The 23,608-nt window shown below is 37.3% G+C and overlaps 1 protein-coding gene across 2 annotated transcripts in view; it reads left to right on the top strand.

Moving 5' to 3' along the window:
* The window catches only part of VPS50 (VPS50 subunit of EARP/GARPII complex), an 89,679-nt gene extending 67,451 nt beyond the window's left edge, over positions 1 to 22,228 (top strand). Inside the window, exons 22-28 of one of the 2 annotated variants that reach the window (XM_054190982.1) lie at positions 508 to 588; positions 12,745 to 12,893; positions 13,992 to 14,088; positions 14,235 to 14,393; positions 16,793 to 16,914; positions 19,918 to 20,107; positions 21,554 to 22,228. In XM_054190982.1, coding sequence (XP_054046957.1) covers positions 508 to 588; positions 12,745 to 12,893; positions 13,992 to 14,088; positions 14,235 to 14,393; positions 16,793 to 16,914; positions 19,918 to 20,107; positions 21,554 to 21,673 — 918 coding nt within the window. In that variant the 3' untranslated portion in view covers positions 21,674 to 22,228. Of the gene's footprint in view, positions 1 to 507; positions 589 to 12,744; positions 12,894 to 13,991; positions 14,089 to 14,234; positions 14,394 to 16,792; positions 16,915 to 19,917; positions 20,108 to 21,553 lie in introns of those variants that run through there. The other variant, XM_054190983.1, reaches the window with a different exon arrangement.
* The last annotated feature ends 1,380 nt before the right edge of the window (positions 22,229 to 23,608 follow it).

Here is a 23,608-nt window from a genome sequence, read left to right as displayed (position 1 = left end):
AGGTAGATCTTTTTAAGCATTAAGTAATAATCACTGTTTTATAATGATCAATGGATATAATTTTACATATGCAAGTTAGATATTTAATAAGGAATTACAAGAAATTTTATAGCTTGAGAGAGAAGTCACGACCATTTGGCTTGGGTGTGGTGTGCACGCAAGTCTCAGTGGGGGCATCGTGGTGCACCATTCTGGGCTTATCGCCCAAATGAGAAAATTTAGGGTCCTGCACCCAAATACAGTAATATAACAATAAAGGGTACTGTTTATTTATTGGTATGAAGGTTACGCTGTCGTCTTCATGAAAGGTACTTGGGTCATCCTTCACACCAGTGCAGTGTTGAGTGCTGTGACCTGTGCCGATTTTCTTTTCAGTTTGTATGGTTGTGATCATGTGCTAAAACATTAATGTAAGTTGTAGCTGGTGTTTACAAACTGAAGTTTTGCTGTAAAGTTTAAACCAATGGGTTTTCGTTTCCCAACTTAAATGTAATGTATTTCTTCCAGTTTGAATCAACAGGACTAGGCCTCAGTAGCAGCAGATTACGCACCACACTGAACAGAATCCAGGAGAGTCTGATTGATCTGGTAAGTACCTGGATTTTGTTAATGCTCAGTGGAATAGAGGTCTGTGTAGGAAATTTAGGAATTCTATTTCATCGTGGCTTTCTGATTTTTATCTCTCGTCCTATTCAGTGTCTGTTGTGACAAAGGCTGAGTTTCACGGCATATCATGATGCAGATATTATTGTATAAATCACTTGTTTCTAATATGCAACAAAACTAATTTAATAGCTTTTACTTGATGTAACAACAAAATTATGTATTTAAATCTTATAATGTATTACAGTTCATGTAATAGAGACATTCTAGTATTATCCTTATTAAATGAGACGTTTTATATAAAAAAACCCAAACCAACGCAATAGATGACTCATTTTTCTTCAGTAAAATAATAGCAAAACAGTAAGCCATCCTGAAGATCATTCACCTAACAAGATAAATAGAAGTAGTATCCTAAGTCCTTCGTTAAGTCATTTATGAATTGTGGGGAACTTTCCCCCACATATTTTATAGATTACGCGTGTCTATATAGATTATATAGATTTTATCTGTATAATCTCTCTCTATATATAGATGATATAGATTTTATAGATGACTTATTTTATAGATTATAGCCCATCAGTCACTTCATGAGTTGTTTTCAAAATGTGAAAAGTAAATATGGTGCTTCTGTCACACTGGTAGTAGATTACTGCCCTTCACATCACATTACAAAGCGTAAACAGGAGCCTTCAGGTAGATTTTTTGGATTCAGCCAAGCAGCAGAGTTTATGAACAAATATTGCTAAGAACTATGCAAAAATGGAAATTAGTTCTTTTTTTACACCTAAATATAAAACCCTTGAAAACATTATGAAGAAATTTCCTAAGAGTATCATCAATGGCTTGTATAGTAATTAATACCATGGATGGTGCAGGAAGGATTTCTTTTCTAAGGCGTCTGCCTTAGAAAGAAGTAGAAGACAGATGCTCTTCTCTGGCTTGCACAAGGATTTTGCACTCCACAGAATTGTACTTTATGCCTTTTTCATTCCTTGAAGTATTATATTGAATCCTAAATTGATCTTTCAGAGAAGCTTCTTAAAGGGTTTGGGGGCCATTTCTTATAGTGACAGTAGAGGGAGCATAAGATAACTAATAACCCCAAGCCTCTCTAAAACAGAGAAAGGTTAGTCATACTGATAGTCCTCTCAAATGCAGTGTATTCAGAAAGAAAAATTAATTCTAGGAAGATCTTGCAATTGAGTCAGTTATAGATTACGGAAAAATGGCAAGTTATGGAATTAATTTTTTAAACTTACCCTGTATCACAGTTACTGTCAGTGCTTTACAGTCTTGATTTATTTTTAGCAGCCAAAATAATTTAAAAAAAATAATTTCTAGGGGTAAATTGGAAAAATAACAGGACTTCTGTTTTCTTCCGCAGTCATTTAACAAGGCTGTTACAGATAATGTTAGTGTCAATTGAAATTAATAACTATGTTCCAGGTAAGATTTGAAAGGAGGAAGAAATCTTAGCCAACTACTATGAACTTAAAGGCATTCCATGAGGTTTATTAATATCTTATTAACTTATGCTGGTCTTATGCTATACATGGATTTTTTTTCACTTTTTGATTCATGAGGAAGTGTAAGTCTTCTGGGTATTTTTATTGTTTTCTTACTTTTAAGAGTTTATGGAAGTTGAGATTAATCTTTACTGTGTCATAAAACAGGTATTTCTCATGAGTTTATGGACTGTTCTGGACTGCTCTCAAAATTCTCCTCTCTTATTTTAGATTATTGTAAATTGCTTTCTGAAAATATTCATGTCTACTTTGTGGGGTTCAGTCTCATGGCCTGTTGGGAATTTTGTTTTTCTGCGTTGTCTTCTATTCATGGTAACTTTTAAGGACTATCATTTCTGTTGCATTTCAGTTCCTGATGGCAGCATCTTTCAATATTTTATTTCCATAAAGATAGTCTGAATCTGATAGTTCTGAATCTGTGACTAAGGCTCTACCAGAATTGCACGTAGATCAAAATCATTCCTCTAATCTGTCAGTGCCTGTGAAGGTTGAGCTCTATGATCTATGTCAAGACTCTTTAGTAATTTAGACTGGATCATTCCTAGCATTCTTCTTGGACTTTGTCCATTCTGTTTTGGACATACCAAGTGGATGAAGGCCTATTTATTCTATATTTGTTTTCAGGAGAAAGAGGAATAGTTGGAGCATTTAGAGGCCATCTCCTCCTTTTTGTAGACTTTCTGTAGTTCCTGTTTGGGACTGAATTAGTGCTCTCTAAGTTCCATCAGATCCCTTTTAGGACACTACTTTTATTATTGAGGTGAATTTTGAGCTTCCTTTATGAAGGAAAAAAGCAAAGTGGAGGAGGGGGTTTTACTTCTGGGAAAGTAAAGCCAAGCTGCTGTAATGTTCTTTCTCGCATCTTTGTATCATCTTCTGTATGAAGAGTGTGTAGGTATTCCCAATAGGACCTTATGGAGCTGCTCTATTCTAAGTTTATACTTCCCTATTATTACAATGCAAGAAGGGTGTGCCCTTTTAATATATACTGTACATCCAGTATACTCACCATACTTGAGAGAGAAGTACTATCCTGGTTTTCAACTGGACCACTGAGAGACAGAGAGTTGGGTTTCTGACTCAGGGCCACTCAGCAAAAAGGCTTCAGCACTTTAAAGCACTTCCGCTCCTCCTCCCTCCATCTCTCCTCATGCACCACACACTCCCTCCTTCTGCTGGAGGGTCCTTCTCCCCTCTGAACAGTACTCAACTGTAGCCGAATCGCTTATCCTCTGTTTCGCAATCCAATATTTCATAGCAAAGCCAACTGTACTTTATAAACTGCAGCAAGGTCACCTGCAGTTTAGATTAATGTTTTAGACTGTGAACAGGAAATAGCTGGAGATACGAACGTGTGTTCAGTCGTGTTGACTTCACTACAGGGCAATAATGTGACCCCTCAGCTGTGGTACATATTATTCACTGTCCGTATGCTGCTTTTACGCTGATATAATAATAAACATTGTAGTAAACAAACAAAATAAAAATCCCAAACAATAAACACTGAGCATCACCACTTCAGTTGGAAGTAAAAGCGCCCCCACTCCTTGTATTTATGATACAGAAACATTGTTTGTCATTCATGTGTTTTTTTAATTTGGATGTTTTGTATGATGTAATCAAAATAACAATGAAGAAGGGACTCTATGATGACAGTGATGAAGGGACTTAACTCTTTACAATAGTGAGCAAGCACAGTCTTTAGATGCTACTGATTTAAATATGCTTCCTATTTAAAACTGCTATAAATATACCGATAATGAGGTTTTGTCCAGCTATGGCTCTTGTTAATCTCTGCACTGCTATATTGATACTGGTTTAAGTATGGTCTGAAATTTCTTTTGGTATATAAATGAAATGGATTTAGTTAAAAAATTAATAAAAGGAGCCTACAGATTAGCGAAACTGTCTTTAGTTGCTTTAGTAAGTTATGTGGAAATGTGCTGGGAGCTTACAGTGATGGAATAACCAGTTTTCTTTGTCTGAGCTACTTGCCTTTGCCTTAAGGAAATACTTGTATTTCCGAACTCAAAAGTATAAAAAATACAAGCACTTTGAATATTTGTTTTGAAATAGATCAGGGTGCAGTTTCATTTTTGAGAGGTAAGAGAACAATATGACTTTCAAAAATTTGTTTGGCTACATTGTACTAAACTTCATATGTGTATCTGAACTTCATAATCAGGCCTTTCCGCAGCTGGTATAAAATAGCTTCAGTACAGATTTCTGCTATGCAGCCGCTTCAGAGCTAATGATTTGGATCCTCCAGAAAGAGCACTCTACAATACATGTTTCATTCATACCAGTAGGATGTGTTGAAAGGAAAACACAGAAAGAGAAGAGTGAAAAGGGGAGGAAGAAGTGCTGCTGTTGCAGCCTCACTTTACGATGCTAAGGTGCAGTTTTGATTAAGCCAAACACATTGAAACCAAGTGCCGGTTTCTGAGCTGCCGATATCTCTTCTCTGACAGTTCCCCTGAGTGGGGTATGTGGAGATGCCTACACACATTTGGTCCTTGTGTTCATCATTTCTACCGGGAATGTGTTTTTGCAACGGTAATGATGTTCATATTAGTCCACTGAGACCCGTACGCCCCCAAGTAGGTACAAGGCATCAGTCATATTGATGTGATCTATGATAATTGGTGATCCAGAAGGGAAATTTCTGCTTCCAGTTCCTTGCTTTATCTGTCTATAAGCAGCTTCCTTAAGGTTCCAAAATGTAGCTTAGTCATGGCACTGCCATTACCTAGATGTTGTTTGTGAATGTCTTGTGTATCCGATAGCTGCCTTGAGTGATACTGCTGCTTCCAAAAGTGAGATTTCTGGGGCAAATCACCATGGAATACTCACAGATATTTAATTGCAAACTGGCTTGCTCAAGTAAAACTGAGATTTAGGATGAAGTTTTTTGGAGTTACTATGCTGTACATAGTAAAGGCGTAGTACAGCAGTAAAAAATAAATCACTGTGGTAAAGTACATAAGCATTACAATGCAATGTATAGAAGAGTAGATAGAATGAATCACTGGTATAAAGAAGTATTAGTTAATGTATTTTAATTCTGTCTCTACTTTAGCTTTTGGTCTCTTTCCCCCTGAAGTGTATATCTTTTGGCAGAGACAGTAGGCTAGAGATTGATGGTGCAGAGATGGAAAATGTAGATTTTTCAGCTGTATAAATAAGATAAGGAATAATGGGAGGAACAAGTTTTTTTCTTCATCCCTGACTTCCCAGCCCATTTTGGCTTTCACCCTTTGATGCTATGAAATGGCATGGTTCAGTTACGCTAGTCCCAGTTCTGGAAACAAACTGTTCAGTATTACTTAAAGTGTCACAACACAGTCCTGCATTACTTAGTGTGGACACGTCCCCTGTTATGTCCTGGTTTGTCACACCAATGGCAAGCTCTGGAGAGTCAAAGCTGTGGAATTTCTTACTTGAAATGGTTGGCCTAGCACAAGGTGCTGCTCTTAAAAGGCGTAGCTAAGCTCCTCACTGAAATGGTAGCTGTGAGCTGTGATTCTTGGTGAGGTTTTGTCTGGCTGAAGATAATTTCTGCAACTTTTACAATCCTTGCTTGGTCTCCTGCTCCTTCAAAGAAAAAGCCTGAAGGGAAAAAAAAAAAGAAAATTTCTAGGGTTTTTTTCTTCTACTCTTTGAAAAGATTTGTACAACATGCATAATGACAATGTTTAAGGTGTTGTGTGAATTGCTTGTCAAGGGAAGAGAACTCTGTATACAAAAGAAAGTTCTGACATGACAAGCACTTTGAAAATGTGCTAGGACTTCTGCAGCTGTTTTGCTTCATCACATTATTCATTTAGAGCTCTTGATACAACTTTTTTTTTGTTTGTTTGACTGTAGAGTGGAGTGATTTACTGCAGTTTTCTAGCTTATTTCTGTGAATAAATTTTCTGGGTTTTGGCAATTGCTTTGTCTCTCTTTGGGCATTCACTGAGCCATCTCATTTTAGTCACTTCAGACTCTTCTTCCTGGGCACCCAAATCTTGGGCTGATTCCTAGTCCCAGAGGAGTACAGGTTTCCGCAGAGTCACAGCAGAGCACCTGGGAACTGGCAGCAGCTCCTCCTGAAAAATCTTTCTTGGGATAAGAAAAATGCTGCAGTAAAAATGTGTGTGACTGGACCAGCTTGGCTGCCTTGTTTTTGTGAGACAGTGGTTCGGGTTCCCAAGGGTGCAGCTGTAGGCATCCTTTTCTGTGGAGGCTCATTTGAGATTTATTTTTTAAAGCATATTTAATAACTCATTTTCTCAGTTGTCTATCAGCACACAGTGATTCCTAATATAGAGGCCTTGTTGCGTGAGGTTAGACAAGATAATAAATAATGTTGCTAACTTTTGGTAATTTTTAATGCAAAAAGTCTGCCATTTAACTTTGAAGACTAAGAAATAAATGAAATTCAAAGATCCCATAAATTTCTACGCAAATTTTATTGAAGTCTGTTACTGAAGTCAGTACCCAACTGAGGTCTGGGACATGTTTGTTTTGTGACAAAGAGCGCAGAGGATCCACACTCTTGAAATGGGAAACCTCATGCCCACCACAGGGCGCTGCTGATAATTCAGCCCTGGGGCTGGTGTGTAGTGCGTGCATTGTAAGTGTTGGCAAGCCTGGGGACCCCTTGCATGGAGCTTCATAATGCTGTAAAGGTATCACTTGCCTGCAGAGGATTGTAAATAAATAGAAAATTAATAGCGTGGTTTCTCAAAAGGGTTTGTTGTTTGGTTTTTAATGATCTGCTCTCTTACAGTGTGTTGAGTGGTGACCGTGGTAGTAGTTTACTTTGTTTACATTTGATTTACTTTCGTAAGGGCTGAGTCAAGATAACCCACTTTGTAAGCTTTGTGCCCCTCAGCAATAATAAAAAATTCTTGTATATTAAGCAATTACTTGGAATTAGTTGAGCGGTTTTAAGGCAGCCTTTGAATACACTAAGGGGTTATGCTTTCTTTGATCAGTGTTTATTTTCTTGTACTCTGTGCTCATAATATTACAGAAACTATCAATTACAGTTGCCTAAACAGAGATGATGGAGCTATCCTGTGTCAGGTAAACATCTTTTCCTTCTCCATCAGTGCATACCAAGTTCTTAATAACAGTGTTGGTATGTCAGAGCTGCTGTAGACTGTTTGACACCAGAACCTTTTCGGGTAGTCTGATTTTTTCCATACCTTTCAAACGCCACTTATTCCTTTTAGATCCGGATTTCTTCAGTAGCATTTAGAGGTATTGCCTCATAGCAGAATCAAAACTGAAATTGTTCCTATTGTGTATGTATGTTAAATCAAAACAATTCTAAAGCTAAAGTCTTATGCAAAAAGTATTAGGTCAGGAAAAGCTCCATTTTGAAAGGTTATTACTTTGATCTGCAGAGCATTGTGTGCTGGGGACATGTTGTGGGATTTGCTTGGTTTTGTTTAAAGTTAGTAAAAGTGAATGATTATAGTGAACTGTCAACTATCCCCATAAATGGCAGATAACAGTTATTTTAGTCATGAGTTCTGTTGGATAACTGAAATAAATACATATTTCTGAGCTCACAATGAGATCAGGCCCCTTAAAAATGTCTGTCTTGCAAATTGCATGTCAAACTTTTGACTTAGATAGTTAGTTTAGTAGTTTATACTTCTGATTTAGGTAATTAGTTTATAGTCTCTTCTTCTTACTAAGATGGAAGGCTTAACAGAGGTCTGCTGCTGCGTTCAGCCAAACTATTGAAATGAAAATGTCCTCCTGTTACAGAAGACGTTTTGTAGAAATTTTCTTCATATTCATTAAAGAATTTCTTCTTGGGAGTAAACAATGAAATGCTAAAGTAAAATACCCAACAATTAATCAAACAATATAACACTCGCACTTTTTGATACCGGTTATTTGCTAATACATGCTTTTCTGTTGTAAAAACGTGTTCCAGATGAAATTTAATTCAAAGATAGGTAATTGCATAAAGATACTTCCCAAAGCACACACTATAGCTCATATTACTGTTATTAACAACCCTTAAACAGGTAAAACAGTCATAAGCCTGCATTAACACTTCTGTATCCTATTATTTTCAGGCCTTTGTAGCACAACAGCTTTTATAAATAATTGCTAGCTGTGTATGCAAATCACGTGTAGCATTAGCAGTTCTTTTCCTATGACGGTATGAGGGAGTTAGACTAAGACTAAAGAAAACTGAATAGGTAAGACCTGCAGAAAGGTGTCTGCATGGAATGCTGGTTAACATGCACTGCTGTGCCTGCTACAGATGATTTGATTATTGTTCATGTAAGTTCGGTGCTTTTGATGAAATTTTTTTTTTTTTTTTAAAATCTCTGTGGGTTTTTTCCCCTCTTTGGCAAGGAAGGAGAAAAGTATCTTGTAGTTTGCATCAGTTCCACATGTACCTTGAAATACCTTTTTCAAATCTGTATTTTGCTCAGTTTGCTTCCAAGGGTGTTATGTGGGCTGTAATATGTCTTAGGTATATCACAGTTCTGCTCTATCAGCAAGACCTGCTACTCTGACGCAGTGAAAAGCTAAGCACGTTTGTTCTGCTTTGGTATTGCTCTCTACACACTTGATGCTCGGTGCTACAATATGTTTTCAGTCTAACTTGGCATTTCTTGAAATTAAAATTGGACTGGCTGCTATTTAATTTCCTGACTTCTACTCTCCTCCTCCTTCTCCTCCTCTTCCTCCTCTTCAGATTTGGCATAGTTTCACCACTTTCAGTTGTACGGGACTTTACCTGTTCTCCGTGGGTACTCAAAGGGAATCTCTGATAAGAGGGGTTGTCTTGCAGATTTTCTTAAATTACTGGAAGGGTTAACTTTAACAAGTCCACTCCATTGTAAAACATCTGATTTGTTTAAGTAGTCTGTAGCCTTTTTTCCTGTTCCAGCCTGTGTGTTTTGCCCCTTTATTGCTGCTTTCAATCATTTGATCATTTCTGTTAATGAAGGCTGGAGGAAAAAACACATGCATCACTGAAGCCCTTTCAGAATGATCTTGTGCTTTTCTTGGGGATGGGCACACGGCTGTTTCCTTGTGCTTCCTTTTTGCTATCCACATGCTTATGCAGTGCCTGCTTTTTAGAACGAGTCAGGAGAATGGAATGCTCATACTGTGTTTGGCCAGTATATTTGAACCAGAGTTTGACCTCCCTGGTTGAACCCTAGCATCTCTTTGACTTAGCCAGTTGTCTCGTGTACATTTTGTGTCTTCAGGTGCGACACAATTTAAAAGGTTCACCAGATATTTACCTTCACGGGAAGCAGGCAGGTAGAAAAAAAACCTGTTTAAAATGTATCTATCTCAGTACTAATTTGACAGGCAACTTTGAAGTGTGGTAAATACCAAATGAAGTCTTTATAATACTTGTTCTTTTACATAATTTGTAATTGGTCTTTGAAAGAAACAAAGATGCTTAAATTTTTACCTCTGATACTCTTCCCCCAGCTCTGTGGCTCACCGTCTCTCTGAAGAATAGAGAATTGGTTGGTGGGCTGTGGGTCTCGTTATTTATCATGTGTAAACATTTCAAAGCTTCTAGGTTTTTTTTGTTGCGTTTTGGTTTTTTTGAGAATGATGTGAAGTGAAAAAAGAAAAAAGGAAAGCAGATAAAGAGTGGATTTTGATAGTTCATCGGTGCTGTCTTTGGGTCAGTTAATATTTTTAGAGAATTGACTGTTGTGCCTAGATGATTAGATGCTATTACCTGTGTGCAGTATACATGCAGATGTGCTAGGTAGGTGTGTTCAGAGCTGCCTGAAAGAGGTTACATGAGTTTTAGAGAATAGCCAGGCTTTTTGGCTTGCTTATCCATTCTGATAGACTCAGCACCAATGCAAACTTCACAATTTTGTGAAGTGTCTGGCCAGTTTAATTGCAAATTTATCTGGCTGAGTGTAGATACAGATCAGAGCAAAGAAGATTCATTTTTCAAATAACGTAGTGGTGTGGCTAACCTTGCACTGTGGCTTAGTGCAACTGTATGTGATAGCATTTACTGTAAGCTTCTTCTAGAAGTTTTATCTTCTGCTCACTGATCTATTTCTGTGAGATCTTTTAGCGCTACAAATGATGTGTTTATGGTATTGCTCAGTCAGCAGTCTTTGGTTTTAATGTCACAATTTCTGTGGGGATCCTTCAGGGCTCTCTGCTTTATCTGCTTTCTGCTTCTGTAACCTATAACAAATTTTTTTTAGAAGTCTGAAGATAGTTTCCTAACCCTTGATAGTGAGAACTCCACTTTCCCAGTCTGCACTTTGTTCCATCTGCTGTAGCCCATTTTCATGTTTGTGTTTGACGTCTTTGAGAGACGCAGACCTGAAAGGGTCTTTCTAATTTAGCAAATCCACCTTCCTGTTGCCTTGGGCTGCCACATCACAGGAGGCAACTGTCAACTAAAATCCAAGATAGTTAAAGTGGAACTTGCGATCTTTTTGTTCCTCCACACCTCAAACACATTCAAACCATAACAGCTTGGACACTATAATCTTCCCAGTTGTCTTGTATTCTTAATGTCGCTTTTGGCTTGGCTTTCATCCAAGCAGTAAACACATTCTGATGCTGCTTTGTCTATAGCCGCAAAGTTTTGATCTTTCTGCTCATTCTTTATCACTTAAATTCTCACCAAGTCCTTACGCGTTTTGACATAATCAGTTTTCGCCTGCCCTGGTATTTATTGCTGCAGTATAACCACAATAGGTCTGTCAGGTATTTTGCTACCAGAATAGCCTTCGTGTTGTTTTTGCCCTTTTCACCTGATCATCTGTGCAGTACCTTTTCTCTTGGCTTTTCAAGATCTACAGTGCGTATTCTTCTTTGTCTCAATCCTGGTATTTAGAATGAGTTACTTAGTTCCATCAGTGTTTCTTGTGCTCACTGCTCCCCTTTTCTTCTTAGGCCAAACTGTCTGAAAAACATGTGAATAGTAATTACTCTATTCCATGTCACTCCTCACAGTTGTTCTCTGCTGCTGCTGTGAAACCTAGAAGAAGCTCCTGGTGACTCTTGTGGTCAGCTTGAGTCTATTTTTCTTGCTTCTGATTCTTTAGTTACTTCACTGCAATTTCCTCTCAATTTATTTCTATCTCCAATTGTAAAAAAAAACAAACAAAACGCAACAAACCACAACAAAAAGCAAAGCTGCTTTATTTATTATCATGTTTTTGACTTCATCTTTGTCCAATTTTACAGCAATCCAAGAGTTATGCTAATTTATTTTTTGAGTTCACCATAGATGTCATGTTTAAGCATTATTGTTGTCATACTGGCTGTGTGTTCATACGTTGCTTTGCAGCAGACATGTTGTGCAGCTGATCTTGTTTTTGAACAAATTATTTTTACCACTACTTTGTCACAGTGTTATTGCCCAAATTTATTTAATTCCCTACAAACAGGCTGATTTGTTGTAGCACTTGTCTAGCCACAGAGTTTCTATGCCCAGGGCCATGGAAGGCTCTTACTTAAGAAATCAATGCCATATCATGCCTACCTTCTTCGTCTGTTCTGGTCATGCCTTGTAGCATTTCTCATATTTTTATAGCCTGTGTGTAAGCAGTAAGCATGGTATGAGTAGTTAATGTAAAGCCAGAACTATGTTTATGTTTTCATGTGCTAGTATGGTTTTGGCAAATAGCTAAGCTTCAGAGGGTGTCCATTTATATACCTACTTAGACCAATATGATAGCTCTGGGAATCTCTTCCTTCTGTGATTCCTCTTCTGGGTGTAACTTGTACTTAACGTTCCTCAAATGTAGAGGTGGGGGTTTTCCCTTTTTTTCTTTTTTCTTGTTTTCCCTTTGTCCCTCCCCCCTTTGTTTTTTTTTTTTTCTGATGCCCACTGCTACCCCCATTTTTTTTTTCCTGTTGTGGGGGGAGGTTTTTAAGTGTCCTTTTTCCTGTTGTTATTTTTGTTTGGTTGGGTTTTTTGTTGTTTGGTTTTTTTTTTTCCTCATGGTTGATTTTTTCCCCTTTTTTTTCCTGTTTCTTTTTCTGTTGTGATTTGTTGTTTGGTTTTTTGTTTTTTGTTTTTTTTTTTTTAATTTTGCAACAGGGCATTGGCATAACCTTTTCAAATTACAGGTTATTTTCCTGTGCTGTGAATATTTCCGTGCTTTTTACAATCAAGACATCTGCAGGATAGAAGTTTTCATGGAATGATAACTTTAAAAACACCACTTGTATTTTCCTTAAGTTAGCCACAGCTCACATAAACAGTAGAGTGCATGCAAAACTAATATTCCTTTGATTTGTCTCCTTATCTGGTTACTGTCAGATTGGAGATCAGTCCATCAGTCTCCCCAGTAGGCAGTTGGGCTAAAGCCTGTATGGGCATTAAGGTGTGGTAAGAAGTGTGTTCTCTGCCTTTTTTTTTCCTGAGATAGATATTGATCTACATGATGTGATTTTTTTCACCTGTTTGAAGACAACACTGTTCAAATAGAAAAATCTATGGTTGTCTTTTGATTCGGTCTTGATTTAAATTACTCTTTAGAATTAGAAACATTCCTTCATTTTATCTGTCATCTGAAGCTGCTGAGCTGGAGACATTCTTGCTGGTTTTGTGGTTTTTCAGTTGTTTAATTCTTTATTTTAGGAGGTATCTGCTGATCCCACAGGAACTCTCACAGCTGCTGAAGAGAGAAAGGAGAAGGTGCCGAGCCCACATCTCAGTCATCTCGTAGTTTTGACATCTGGCAATTCGCTATATGGTTTGGCAGAGAGAGTGGTAGCCACAGAATCCTTGTAGGTTATTTACTGTACACTGCATTTTATGGTCACTGAAAGCTATGGATTGTTTAAGAGATCGTGATTACAAGCCAAAACCTTCTTGAGACGTCAAAAATTCCTACCTCTCAGTGGGATTTTAAATATGAGTGATAGAGGTAATTTCTTAATTAAAGGTAGTGAGGCCTAACCATCCGGTCTAACCACCTGCAAGCACAAGCAGAGAAATTTTACTGCAGCTGGTCCAGTAATTTGTGACAGTACAAGGCAAATCTAACAGAAAAAAATGTTTAAAATTAAAGAGGCTAATGGGAGTATTTAATCTGTATGGTTCATTTAAACCTTACGTTAAGTATTCAAATGGTGATGGCTGAGACTCAGAACTGCTTAGTTTGTATTGGTTTGGCTTGGATTGCAATGTTCTTTGCAATGGGTGGAAGTGTACCTGTGAAGAAGAGATTATAATGAGCAAGTAATGCAAAACTTATAAAGTGTTTTTATGTGGTCAGAATAATGGTAAGAGTCAGACAGGAATTATTTTTGTTCCACGCACAAGATGACACTTAAAGGTTAGAAGTTCATTTTAAAAATGTATATTCAAAGGAGCTTATTTTCTTTTGCATTCATTTATGTTTAGTTAGAAATGTATTTCTTTCTTATGTTGTTACAAACAAGTCCTGCCCCTGAGAAAGAATTCATATTCTTTCTTTTAAAGATTCACTAGTATATAAGTAATTAGGAATGTTCCTTGGGATTTCTGACATGGGTTTATTAATATTACTGTTGACTGCCCTGCAGTTTGGAACATACGTGACACTTGTCCACTAACTTTAGCAGGCTTTGGGTCAGACTTTTGCAGTGTATCCCGAGTAAAACAGAAATAAAAATAGTTGATATTCAAGCCTTAGTCTCTTTATTCAAGCATTTTCTTGTTTGCAATCATATTCTAAAATTGTCAGAATTGAGGATACCTGTTGATATGCTGGCATGAAACCGATACTGTTCTTCTCAGGACTAAGTTTTCCAAGGTTGCATGTCGTAGAGTAGAGTAGAAGTTGTACAGAGACATGCCAAATGTTGCATTTAGTTCACAGTAAATTTTCTTTGCTTTCAAAGGGTATTTCTGGCAGAGCAGTTTGAGTTTCTTCAGCCTCATCTTGATGCGGTGATGCCAGCTGCCAAGAAGCCTTTTCTTCAGCAGTTCTATTCTCAGGTCAGAATGGTGTAATTCACAGCTGATTTTTCAACAAAAGATTTGAAACTTGTACAGTATGTTGCAAATACTTGTACATCATAGTTATATATGCTCTTATTAGCCAGACATTTACTGAATTGAATTTTATTTATGTTCTGTTTCAGACAGTATCAACTGCCAGTGAACTACGTAAACCAGTTTATTGGATTGTTGCTGCTAAAGCCATTGATTATGAACAAATGCTGCTTCTCATGACTAATGTGAAATGGGATGTGAAGGAAATCATGTCACAACACAATATATATGTCGACGCTCTTTTAAAGGTGAATACTTTCTGGGAAACAGTGTGCTAGAGTTTATATAAACACTAAATTACTGTAATACTTCACTAAAACTGTTAAAGTAGCATGGTTAGAGCAGTATAGCATCCTGACAAATGTTAAGTTATTGTAAGGAGGTGTCTCCAGAATTTTCATTATTCTTGCTGCTAACAGGTTGTTTTCAGTGATGATTTTTTGACTACATGGTGGGTGAAAGTTACCGCAAAAGGTTAATGAGTTTCAAGTCTAAGTCTTGAGTGGTAGATAAATGTGTAGTAAATGGAGTAACACTGAGGAAAATCCAGAGATAGTAATAGTGGTCTTTTAAACAAAGGCTATTTGCTGTTCTGTATAATTTCAGTGGTTGTCTTTGAGATGTATCATAGGGCTATAGGTCAAACCACCACCAATAATGATCATGCACTATCTAATTGAAGTTGCTATATTTAGAAGTTAGTATTTGAAAAGGAAGGTAAAAGGGAAGTTATTCACCCATCTTCTCAACCGCATTCAGTAGAAGTGGTTATACAATTGCTGTGTCTTTTGGTGTACAGAACCAGCTATTAGAAGAATCCTTTTATATATGCCTAAATGACGTTTCCAAAGGTCTTTAGAAGGAAGTTCTTGCTGAATTATACTAATTCTTTCAGGGAAACCGAAAATTTTATTTTAAAGATATGTGAAATATAGATCACAGAAAGTTATGCATCTGTGTTGAATAACAGTTTTGGTTACACCCTTGTACTTTGTAGGTGTTCTCTGCTTAAAAAAAAAGTAACGCAAAGAAGGGAGCATCTGATAGAGGATATATCATTGCACTGAATTTGAATCTTTGTGATTACCCTTCTTTATGCTGCCATGCCTTTTTGAAATCAATTTATACTTACGACATTTGGTCTCTGGAGTAGAACTTTTTTCTTTTTGTGAGTGTGCAGCTGCTGATGAATTTGGTTCAGGACAATCAGGGCTAATACCATTTAAAACCATTTCTGGCCTCTACTTTGTATAGCTAATAATAGTTGCTACAGAAGCTTGTTGATTACTGACAAGCAATTAGTGACTTGCCGTCTACCTGGAGACTCCAGGAATGTCAGATGTAAGCACAGTGTTTGATGTAATAACCAGCTACTTTTCGCCATGTGCACACATGTGCAGAATTCTATGCTCAGTCGTTGTATCGAAGGAGATAAAGTAGGGAAAGAGGATTGTTCAAGAAATTCATCAACATGTAGTGTGAGGCATCTTCATCTTCAGAAGAGTGAGTTGTGTGCTGGTTGAAGTATGACATTGTGGTACCCTGCTTCCTCTTGCCAAATTCCTCTTTCAGAAAATTTGCGTTAAGCAAATTAATAATTATTTGGTCAGATACTAGGTTAAATTAGTCACTGAGATTCCCTTCTGGTTTTCTTCACTTACTGAATTTTTGATGGCAGGAAAAAAAAGGAGGGGGGGGAAAAAAGGAGGAAAAACCTCACCTAGGTTAACAGCCTTGGAATGAAAGCACTTTGTTGGACAAGTATGGTCTTAAATAGGCTGCAGTGCAAACTGCTTTTGCTAGTTACACAGAGCAGTTCATTATCAGTCTGCTTCCTGTTTAAGTCGTTTGCTACTTTTTTTTAAATGATAGAGGTGTTGGTCACTGGCAGCAGACTTCTGTTTCACTTTATGTAAGTCACAAAATCATTGTAGCAGTAATTACGTTCAGTTATGACTAGTTTGTCACTCATAGTAACAGCTTAAATCCATCCAGGTCATTGATGTTTCAGGTGGAAAAAAGTGCCTTCCTTCAACCTGAATTGTTATCTGGTGTTGCGGGATGCTCCTCAGCTGTTAGAATTGGACTCTTTTCAGTGGGTGCTCTCAGCTCCTTTTAAAGCACTGGGGAACTATCTAATGCCAAAGGTTGAAGAGGGAAAAGTGGTTACAATGTTTCTGAGTTTCTCTTTGAAGCTGATGGGCTGGGTATTCATGAGGATAAAATAATCATCACTGGATTTTCTTCAGTGGCTCTGTATTGACTTTTAAAAAGTTGAAGATGAGTTTGGGGAGTGAGGCAATGAAAATGGCATTTGAAGGATTAGCTACTTGGTTAATTTTCAGAGGTATCACTTTCACAGAGAACTACACCTCTGGGGAACAGAGCAGTATTTCCTTTTTTTTAAAAAAAAAAAATTACTGAAGTAGTGTTGTGAATTACATACTAGAAAGTGGTATGCTTTCTGCTTTACACATTAAGCTTGCCTCTACTGTCTGTGCATCTTAAGCTTCTCTTCTGTGCTTTGCTCTTATTTTTCAGTTTTCTCTTTCATGTGCATTTCTAATTCTTTGTTGTTGTTGCTAGGGATGTATAGAGTATGATTCCTTTTATGCTAAAGGAGTAATGAGCTTTCATGTTTCATCAGGAATTTGAAGAATATAACAGAAGGTTGAACGAAGTGTCCAAGAGAGTCCGTATTCCACTGCCAGTCTCCAACATCCTTTGGGAGCACTGCATACGCTTGGCCAATAGAACTCTCGTGGAAGGGTAAGTAGTTCGTGAAGGTCTTGCTTTCGGGTAAATATGTCTATAATGATAAAATCTATTTTATGGGATTAAAAGATGTAATTTTGTAGTGCACTGGTAAGCTCTTGTATTTTTGGGGAGCCTAAAAAATATCAAGGCTTAACATAGTCCTTAGCAGCTGTTTTGCAGAGTCTGGTACAACCAGGGGGCTTGGACTAGATGATCTCCAGAGGTCCCTTCCAACCCTATGATTCTATGATTAAGTCTAAAGGGGATAGTCTTGTACCTAGATACTGCTGAAGAATGCCATTGGGTGTTTTACTGAAGTATTTGAAACAATTTTTTTTCGAAGAATCTTCTATCTGAAAATTATCATTTCCCAACAGAGCAAAGAAGAACGTTAAAGCGTAATTGTCAACATCCCTATGGTGATGCCATTTGTCTGTGCCAGGAAGAAAGAGAGAGTTGTCAACCCTAGCAGTTATCTTAGAGTAGCCATGGAGCAGGATTTTTCCAAATTCTTCAGGAATAGAGAGGTGTCTTAGTTGGTTTGGTCAATAGAGGCTCAACAGCTTGGTCAGGAACTGCTACACCTGGCTCATCCCTCCCTCTTAATCAGAGTCCCGTATCTTTTCAGAGTCGATATTGTAGCCTGAGTATTGTAGCCTGCATTTATTTTTGTGTTCTTATCCTCTTGCTACATACGTCTGGGCTCTCATCACAACTTCTTCTACATCATAGAATACGTGCTGTCTTCCACTCCTTCTACATATGTTTCCATATTTCTTTCCTGGTTATCTTTACCCTATGCACTCCCTACTACCTGTTTTACTTCTTTCCATCCCACTTTCCTGCTGTCTGTTCTAATTTAGGACCTCAACAACATCCTTCTTCTCCAAGTGTTAGCTGTCTATTGAGCATCATCAGCTTCCACTGCTTCCATCGAGCCACAGTTTTTAAAGTCATGCCTGTTTCTTTTCATGACATCATCCTTTTGCAGTCTCTTAAGAGATCAGTTTCATCTTCACTGAGACTAAATCCAGCCACAATCTCCCGCTGGCTTCTTACTTCCTTCATACGACATATGACTTATACAACTACCTTTTCTTTTTGAAATTTTGTTTTCCACTTGTCATGCCTCAAATCAAAAGAAGTGGTACAGAAGCGTCTTTCTTCTCCTCCCCGTGTCTCCCTTTCCTTTCAAGTGGGTAACACCATCAGTCACTATCAACCTCCTTTGCTTCAGCCCTTGGGCTTCTTTCTTTTTCTTACTTTACAGTCTTACTCTTTTTTTTTTTTTTTTTTTTTTTTTCCCTTCAGTGTTCACGACCCACTTAATTCTTAGCTCTGAAGATCATTACTCATATGTCTTGCTCCATGCTGCAGTTTTGGTTCACACTTGTGACTTACCATGAAACTTTCAACTTTACTTTCACCTAAACATTTCATTAACTGGTTAGAGTGGACTGAGGATGCCTTGCTGATAGGATCTGTCCTATGCCCTTTCTTAGAGTATAAAGAGCACTCATTATCATCTCCTCCCAAATACCTGCCTGTAATTTCTCATTCTTGCCCAGTTCTTCTTTTTTCTTGTGGTTTCTTTTGCCACTGGTGAAGGGGAAGGTATTCTGAACAGATGATTCTATGAATACCTTCCTAACTTCTTTTCATCTCTGACTATCATGAAGATATGGAATTAAAAGCCTGAAGGAGGTGTTTCTCCTCCAGTCAGCCAGTCAACTGAAATTGCTTTGCTGAGTAAAGAATCATATCCAGTGCAGTCAGCCATATCCTTCTTTAAATTTTGCCCTGCCTTATCTCCTAGTTCTATGTCCTCTCCTGTTTCCCATCTGACTTCTTGAAGTGCGTCAGTATGTCCTATTGAGAATCATTGTCCAACCTTCTACAGAGCTCCAGAGAGCTTGTGCGTTAGTCCTCTCTCTGTTTGCCTCTGTTATTTTTGAATTCTGCAAATTCTTTCTGTGTACTAACTGTAAGGGTGCAATTTCTTCTTATTCTTAACCTGATCCTGCAGCGTATTCAGTTTCCAACTGCACGTTTCTGTTGCTTCCTTTGCATCAGACCTTATAATCTACAGACTGTGTAATAATTAAGATCAACTTCATGAAGCAATGGAAAACTGAGCTTGTTTTAAATTTGGTACAAGGGAAGAGTGGAAATATTGGGACTGTGGCAGCAGCCTGTGGGTGGGCTGGATTAAGTCTATCAAGATGCTGTGCCCCACACCAAAGCTTTTTTATTCCCTGTAAACAGCTGAAATTGTCACTTTGCGGTGTCATTTCCTTTGATCTTGACAAATGCAATTTCTTATCCATTTGAAAAAGTGCAAGGATTGTTTTCCTCATTTGTTGCCCATCACCCCACTGTAATCCTTCCCGGTATTAACCCTGCCATAAGCTCATCTGCTGTCACTTCTTTGAGCTCAAACCTGTTGCCAGTTTTCTGTCAGTCTACTCTCCTTAAAACATTAACCTCTCACAGAGATTGGCCAGTGCTGCCACCCTTTATCCTCTGGTTGTCGTGGGTGTTTTTGAGCAAACAGCTTTGTGCCTTTCTCTGATGCTGTCACTGTTGGTTCAGCAAGGTCCTGGTGACCATTCCTAAAGCTGTTGCATTACTTTTCATTCTTCGGTCGTCGTGATCACTTGACTAACGCCACTGTCTAGTGTGCTTGTTAGCATTGATTTCATTTCCTTTAACGCACTTCTAGTAAGTTGTTCAATATAGGATTTTTTTAGTGGCTTTTGGCTGGGGGGATGTATGGGTTTTTTAAGTATCACTGTGTACAATGGGATTCTGTTCTATGAGTGGGGCTAAAACATACATTACTATAATGCAAATAAAACTCTGCATCAGGCATCCTAAAAGGACTTCTTGTCTGTTTTTAACTTAAAGCTGTAATTATGTTCCTCCTCAAGGTTTGAAGGACTTAGTTAAACAACTTTGAGAAGATTCATTTTTATTTCATACTCAGTTTTACTTTCCACTGGTTTCTCTTCTCAGTTATGCCAATGTAAAGAAGTGCAGCAATGAAGGACGTGCCTTGATGCAACTGGACTTTCAACAATTCTTAATGAAACTAGAAAAGTTAACAGACATTAGGCCTATCCCAGATAAAGAATTTGTGGAGACCTACATTAAAGCATACTACCTAACAGAGAATGACATGGAACGCTGGATAAAAGAACATAGGGTAAGAGTTAAATTTGCATTCTTTTACTGTCTATTGGGAAAATTCACGGTAGTGATAGAATCATGCTAACAACTGTAAATGATCAATGCTTCTAAGTGTTAAAAATGAATATATGCATATATATGTATATATTCATCAATTATAATAAAATATGTATGGGAAGCAGTATATAGATGCGTGTATGCATGTGTATGTTCACTGTATTTATTATCATATGAAGTTCGTATGTGTTTATACTGTTTCAATATCCAATGACTGGGAAGGATAAATAAGCCAGTCACATCTACGTATTGTATCAAAAATTGTAGAGAACTAGAGTGAAGTGGAGTTGAAAACATTTGTGTGCTGTTCAGAATATGCCAAAGTGCACAACTCTGTCATCAAGAAGTACGGTTTGAGATCACACCGTGAAATTTCACTTTGCCTTTCAGATTAGACTGCTTAAACTGAGTTATAAGGCACAATATATACGAGTCATTGCTTTTTCTTCCTTCATTTAATAATACTGAATCAGGATCAACATTGCTCTCTGAGATAAGTCTTCATTTGTGTTTGAAAGCATTTAGCATGCTTTCATGATAGCACAACCTAACAATTATAACAGGACTGCATAAGTAATAGTCACATGCTGTTGGAGCTGCCTATTGTTGAAATGCAAAGTCTTTTAAAACGGAGCACTTTGAAATCTGAATTTTGGGATTACTTAAAGTCCCACTAGAAATGGATGAAAGAAATAAGTCTTTAATATAATTTTCCTTGTTTTACCTGGAGCCACAAAAGAGATTGTGAGCTGTTGTTTGGTGACCTACATGGAAAAACTCTTGTTTAAACCTACTGGTGGCAGATGTATTTTGGATAGTGTTAGGTATAAAGGTAGTACTGGCAAATGTGGTGTTTTGACAGGTGTTAAGAATTCTTCTCTTAACATTTTTGCCATTTTTTCCACCTTTATCATGTACTGAAATTAACATTGTTTGGAAACCCTGTAGGCAGAAGTATTTAGAAGCTTATTGGAAACAAGAAGTCAAAATAAAAAAGACCATCAACTTTTGTCACAGTTTGTTTAGAAAAATGTTTTTCTGTTAAAAGCTTACCCCATTTGCATATGCATTTCCCACCACACCTCCCAAAGAATGGAAAATACATTAAAAATTGATTTATATACATACATATTCACAGAATTACTTTCTGTGAACTCAGTCCAACACTACTAAAGTCGGGAGCATTTTCCGTTATAATCTGCCATGTAGCAAAATACGTTTTTTTTCCTCTGCCTCAACTATGAAAACTGTCCAGACCTGACTTAACTACCACTTTAAATCTCCCTTGTGTACTGACTATTACTATCAGTTGAGAAGTCCACAGTGTGTACGTCTGTGTTTTCTAGTTTTCTATCTTTGTCCAGTGTTTTATTTTGCCGTAACATGATCTGCTTTTGTTTGCCAGGAATATTCCACTAAGCAGTTGACCAATCTGGTGAATGTTTGTCTGGGCTCCCACATCAACAAAAAGGCAAGACAGAAGCTGCTAGCTGCTATTGACGACATAGACAGGCCTAAAAGATAACTGGAGAAAGCTACTTTCCTTGTCACTTGTACATTTTTCTGTTCATGTGAAGCATGCAGACAAATCTCTCATGGACTAATGACAACATGCTCTTAAAAAACATTGCGCATGACCTTTCTTACCAGGATTGGAGGCACTCTGAAGTGGCATAATGCTCTAAAATATGACTTTTCTAATCTGTAGAATTCTTTTCTGTTGTATTTCTTCTTTTTTTTTCTTTTTTTCTTTTTTTTTGTTACTTGCCCTTAGTAAAGGGCCACTGTTTCTGTATCATTGGTGAGCTGTATATTTTGCAAAACTCTATACTGTAAGTAAAATCAAAATCAGAGAGAAACACGTTGGTTTAATATATAGTTGATGCCCTTTTTAATAAAAGGGCTACTTGAAAATATGATTTCTTTCCTCCCTGCTTTCATCCTCAGAAATTGTGCTTTATTATGGACCAGTGTAAAATGAAAGGAAATGTACAATATTTGATTGATGTATCTTGCATGTGGATTAAGAGTGCAGATCAACTAAATACTCTCATATTAAAGCCTCTCATCTTCATGTGTATTTAAAAATGTCTGTTTATTTCAGAATTAATTTAGTCATATCAAAATGCTTGACTTCAGATTAATAGAAGGTAATAAATACTGTACACTAATATGATTTCTTTGTGAGACTTTATTTTCCTAATTCAACAATGCAAAATGTCATTTGCAATAGGAATTAGTACCATTCCTTTCATATCACTTCCCTTTTGTCCCTCTGCGAGTCTTCCCTATTCTGAAGCAATAACGCTGGGGAATACGAATAATGTTTTTTTGGCTGAAGTTTGGACTAAGATAATCTTACTATTTCCTGCTCTGCTGTAGACACCCTGAGTGATCCTGAGCAAAGCAAAATTGCTTGGCTGCGTATTTGTCTTAGAAATCGATTTGTCGGAGTGTCACTGACTCCACTGAAGTTTTCAGGTTTGCCTTTGGTTTTCTGTATGTAAAGTTTTAGACATTTTTTTTAATTATTATTACCTAATAAACTTTTTTCAGTACTCTCAGACCTTTTAAAAGGAAATATGCTAATAGGTAAAATAATTGACGTCAAGCTACCATCCACACGTGGTAAATTCTCAGTTTTGTGTTCATACTTGCCATTGTACTTTGAATTCAAACACAGGCGAATCAGGACTTACTGAACAACAGCAGTACCTAGTGACAGGAAATTGCCCTGTGGAATCATTATAATTGCTCTTTTCTGTAGTTTTAATTTCCTTTTCGGAAGTGGACTGAGCGTCATTGCGTGAGTACAGTGAAAGCCTGTATACAAGTTTTAGAAGAATGATAGAATTTACATTTTAAATATTGACTGTGTAGTATTCAGCTCTCTTGTTCAGCGGTATTTTAAGGGAAATAAGATTTTAAACAACATTTAACTCCATTCTTTATTGACCATGGTGTCATTCTGAGTTGCATTTAAAACTTGTTTAGTGGTCTATCAATGTATATGTTGAAGCTGAATCACTTGTACCCTCTTTAAAAAGGTGGTTCAAAAATAGAAAAGGGTAGTTCATTTGAAAGTGTGGACTTTTGTGTCAGTGTATCTGCCCTGCAGTCAGATCCTGAACAAGAGCTTTTGGAAGAAATAGACACGTCTCGGAGACAATTAGTATAATATCTGTTTCAGTTTTCTTCTGTTTCATTTTTCTTCTCATGGATGAAATAAGAAATTTAGATATCTTTATCAGAGCTTTGGTGAACTGAACACATGGTTAATTTCTGAACTATTTAGGTTGCTGTTATTTGATCGCTTACAAAAAGGTAGGAGTATAAGCACTGATTGGAATGTAGGGTCAAGGGAGGAGGTGAGCAATTGCATGAATCATAGCCAGGAGTAATTTCTTGTAGAGTATCTATAGTTTGACTTGTTGTTTTTAAGTAAGCCCCCGGATAAAAA

Source organism: Rissa tridactyla, chromosome 2 (genome assembly GCF_028500815.1).
Source record: "Rissa tridactyla isolate bRisTri1 chromosome 2, bRisTri1.patW.cur.20221130, whole genome shotgun sequence".
Classification (NCBI taxonomy): domain Eukaryota; kingdom Metazoa; phylum Chordata; class Aves; order Charadriiformes; family Laridae; genus Rissa; species Rissa tridactyla.
This window is presented reverse-complemented; position numbering and strand designations above follow the sequence as displayed.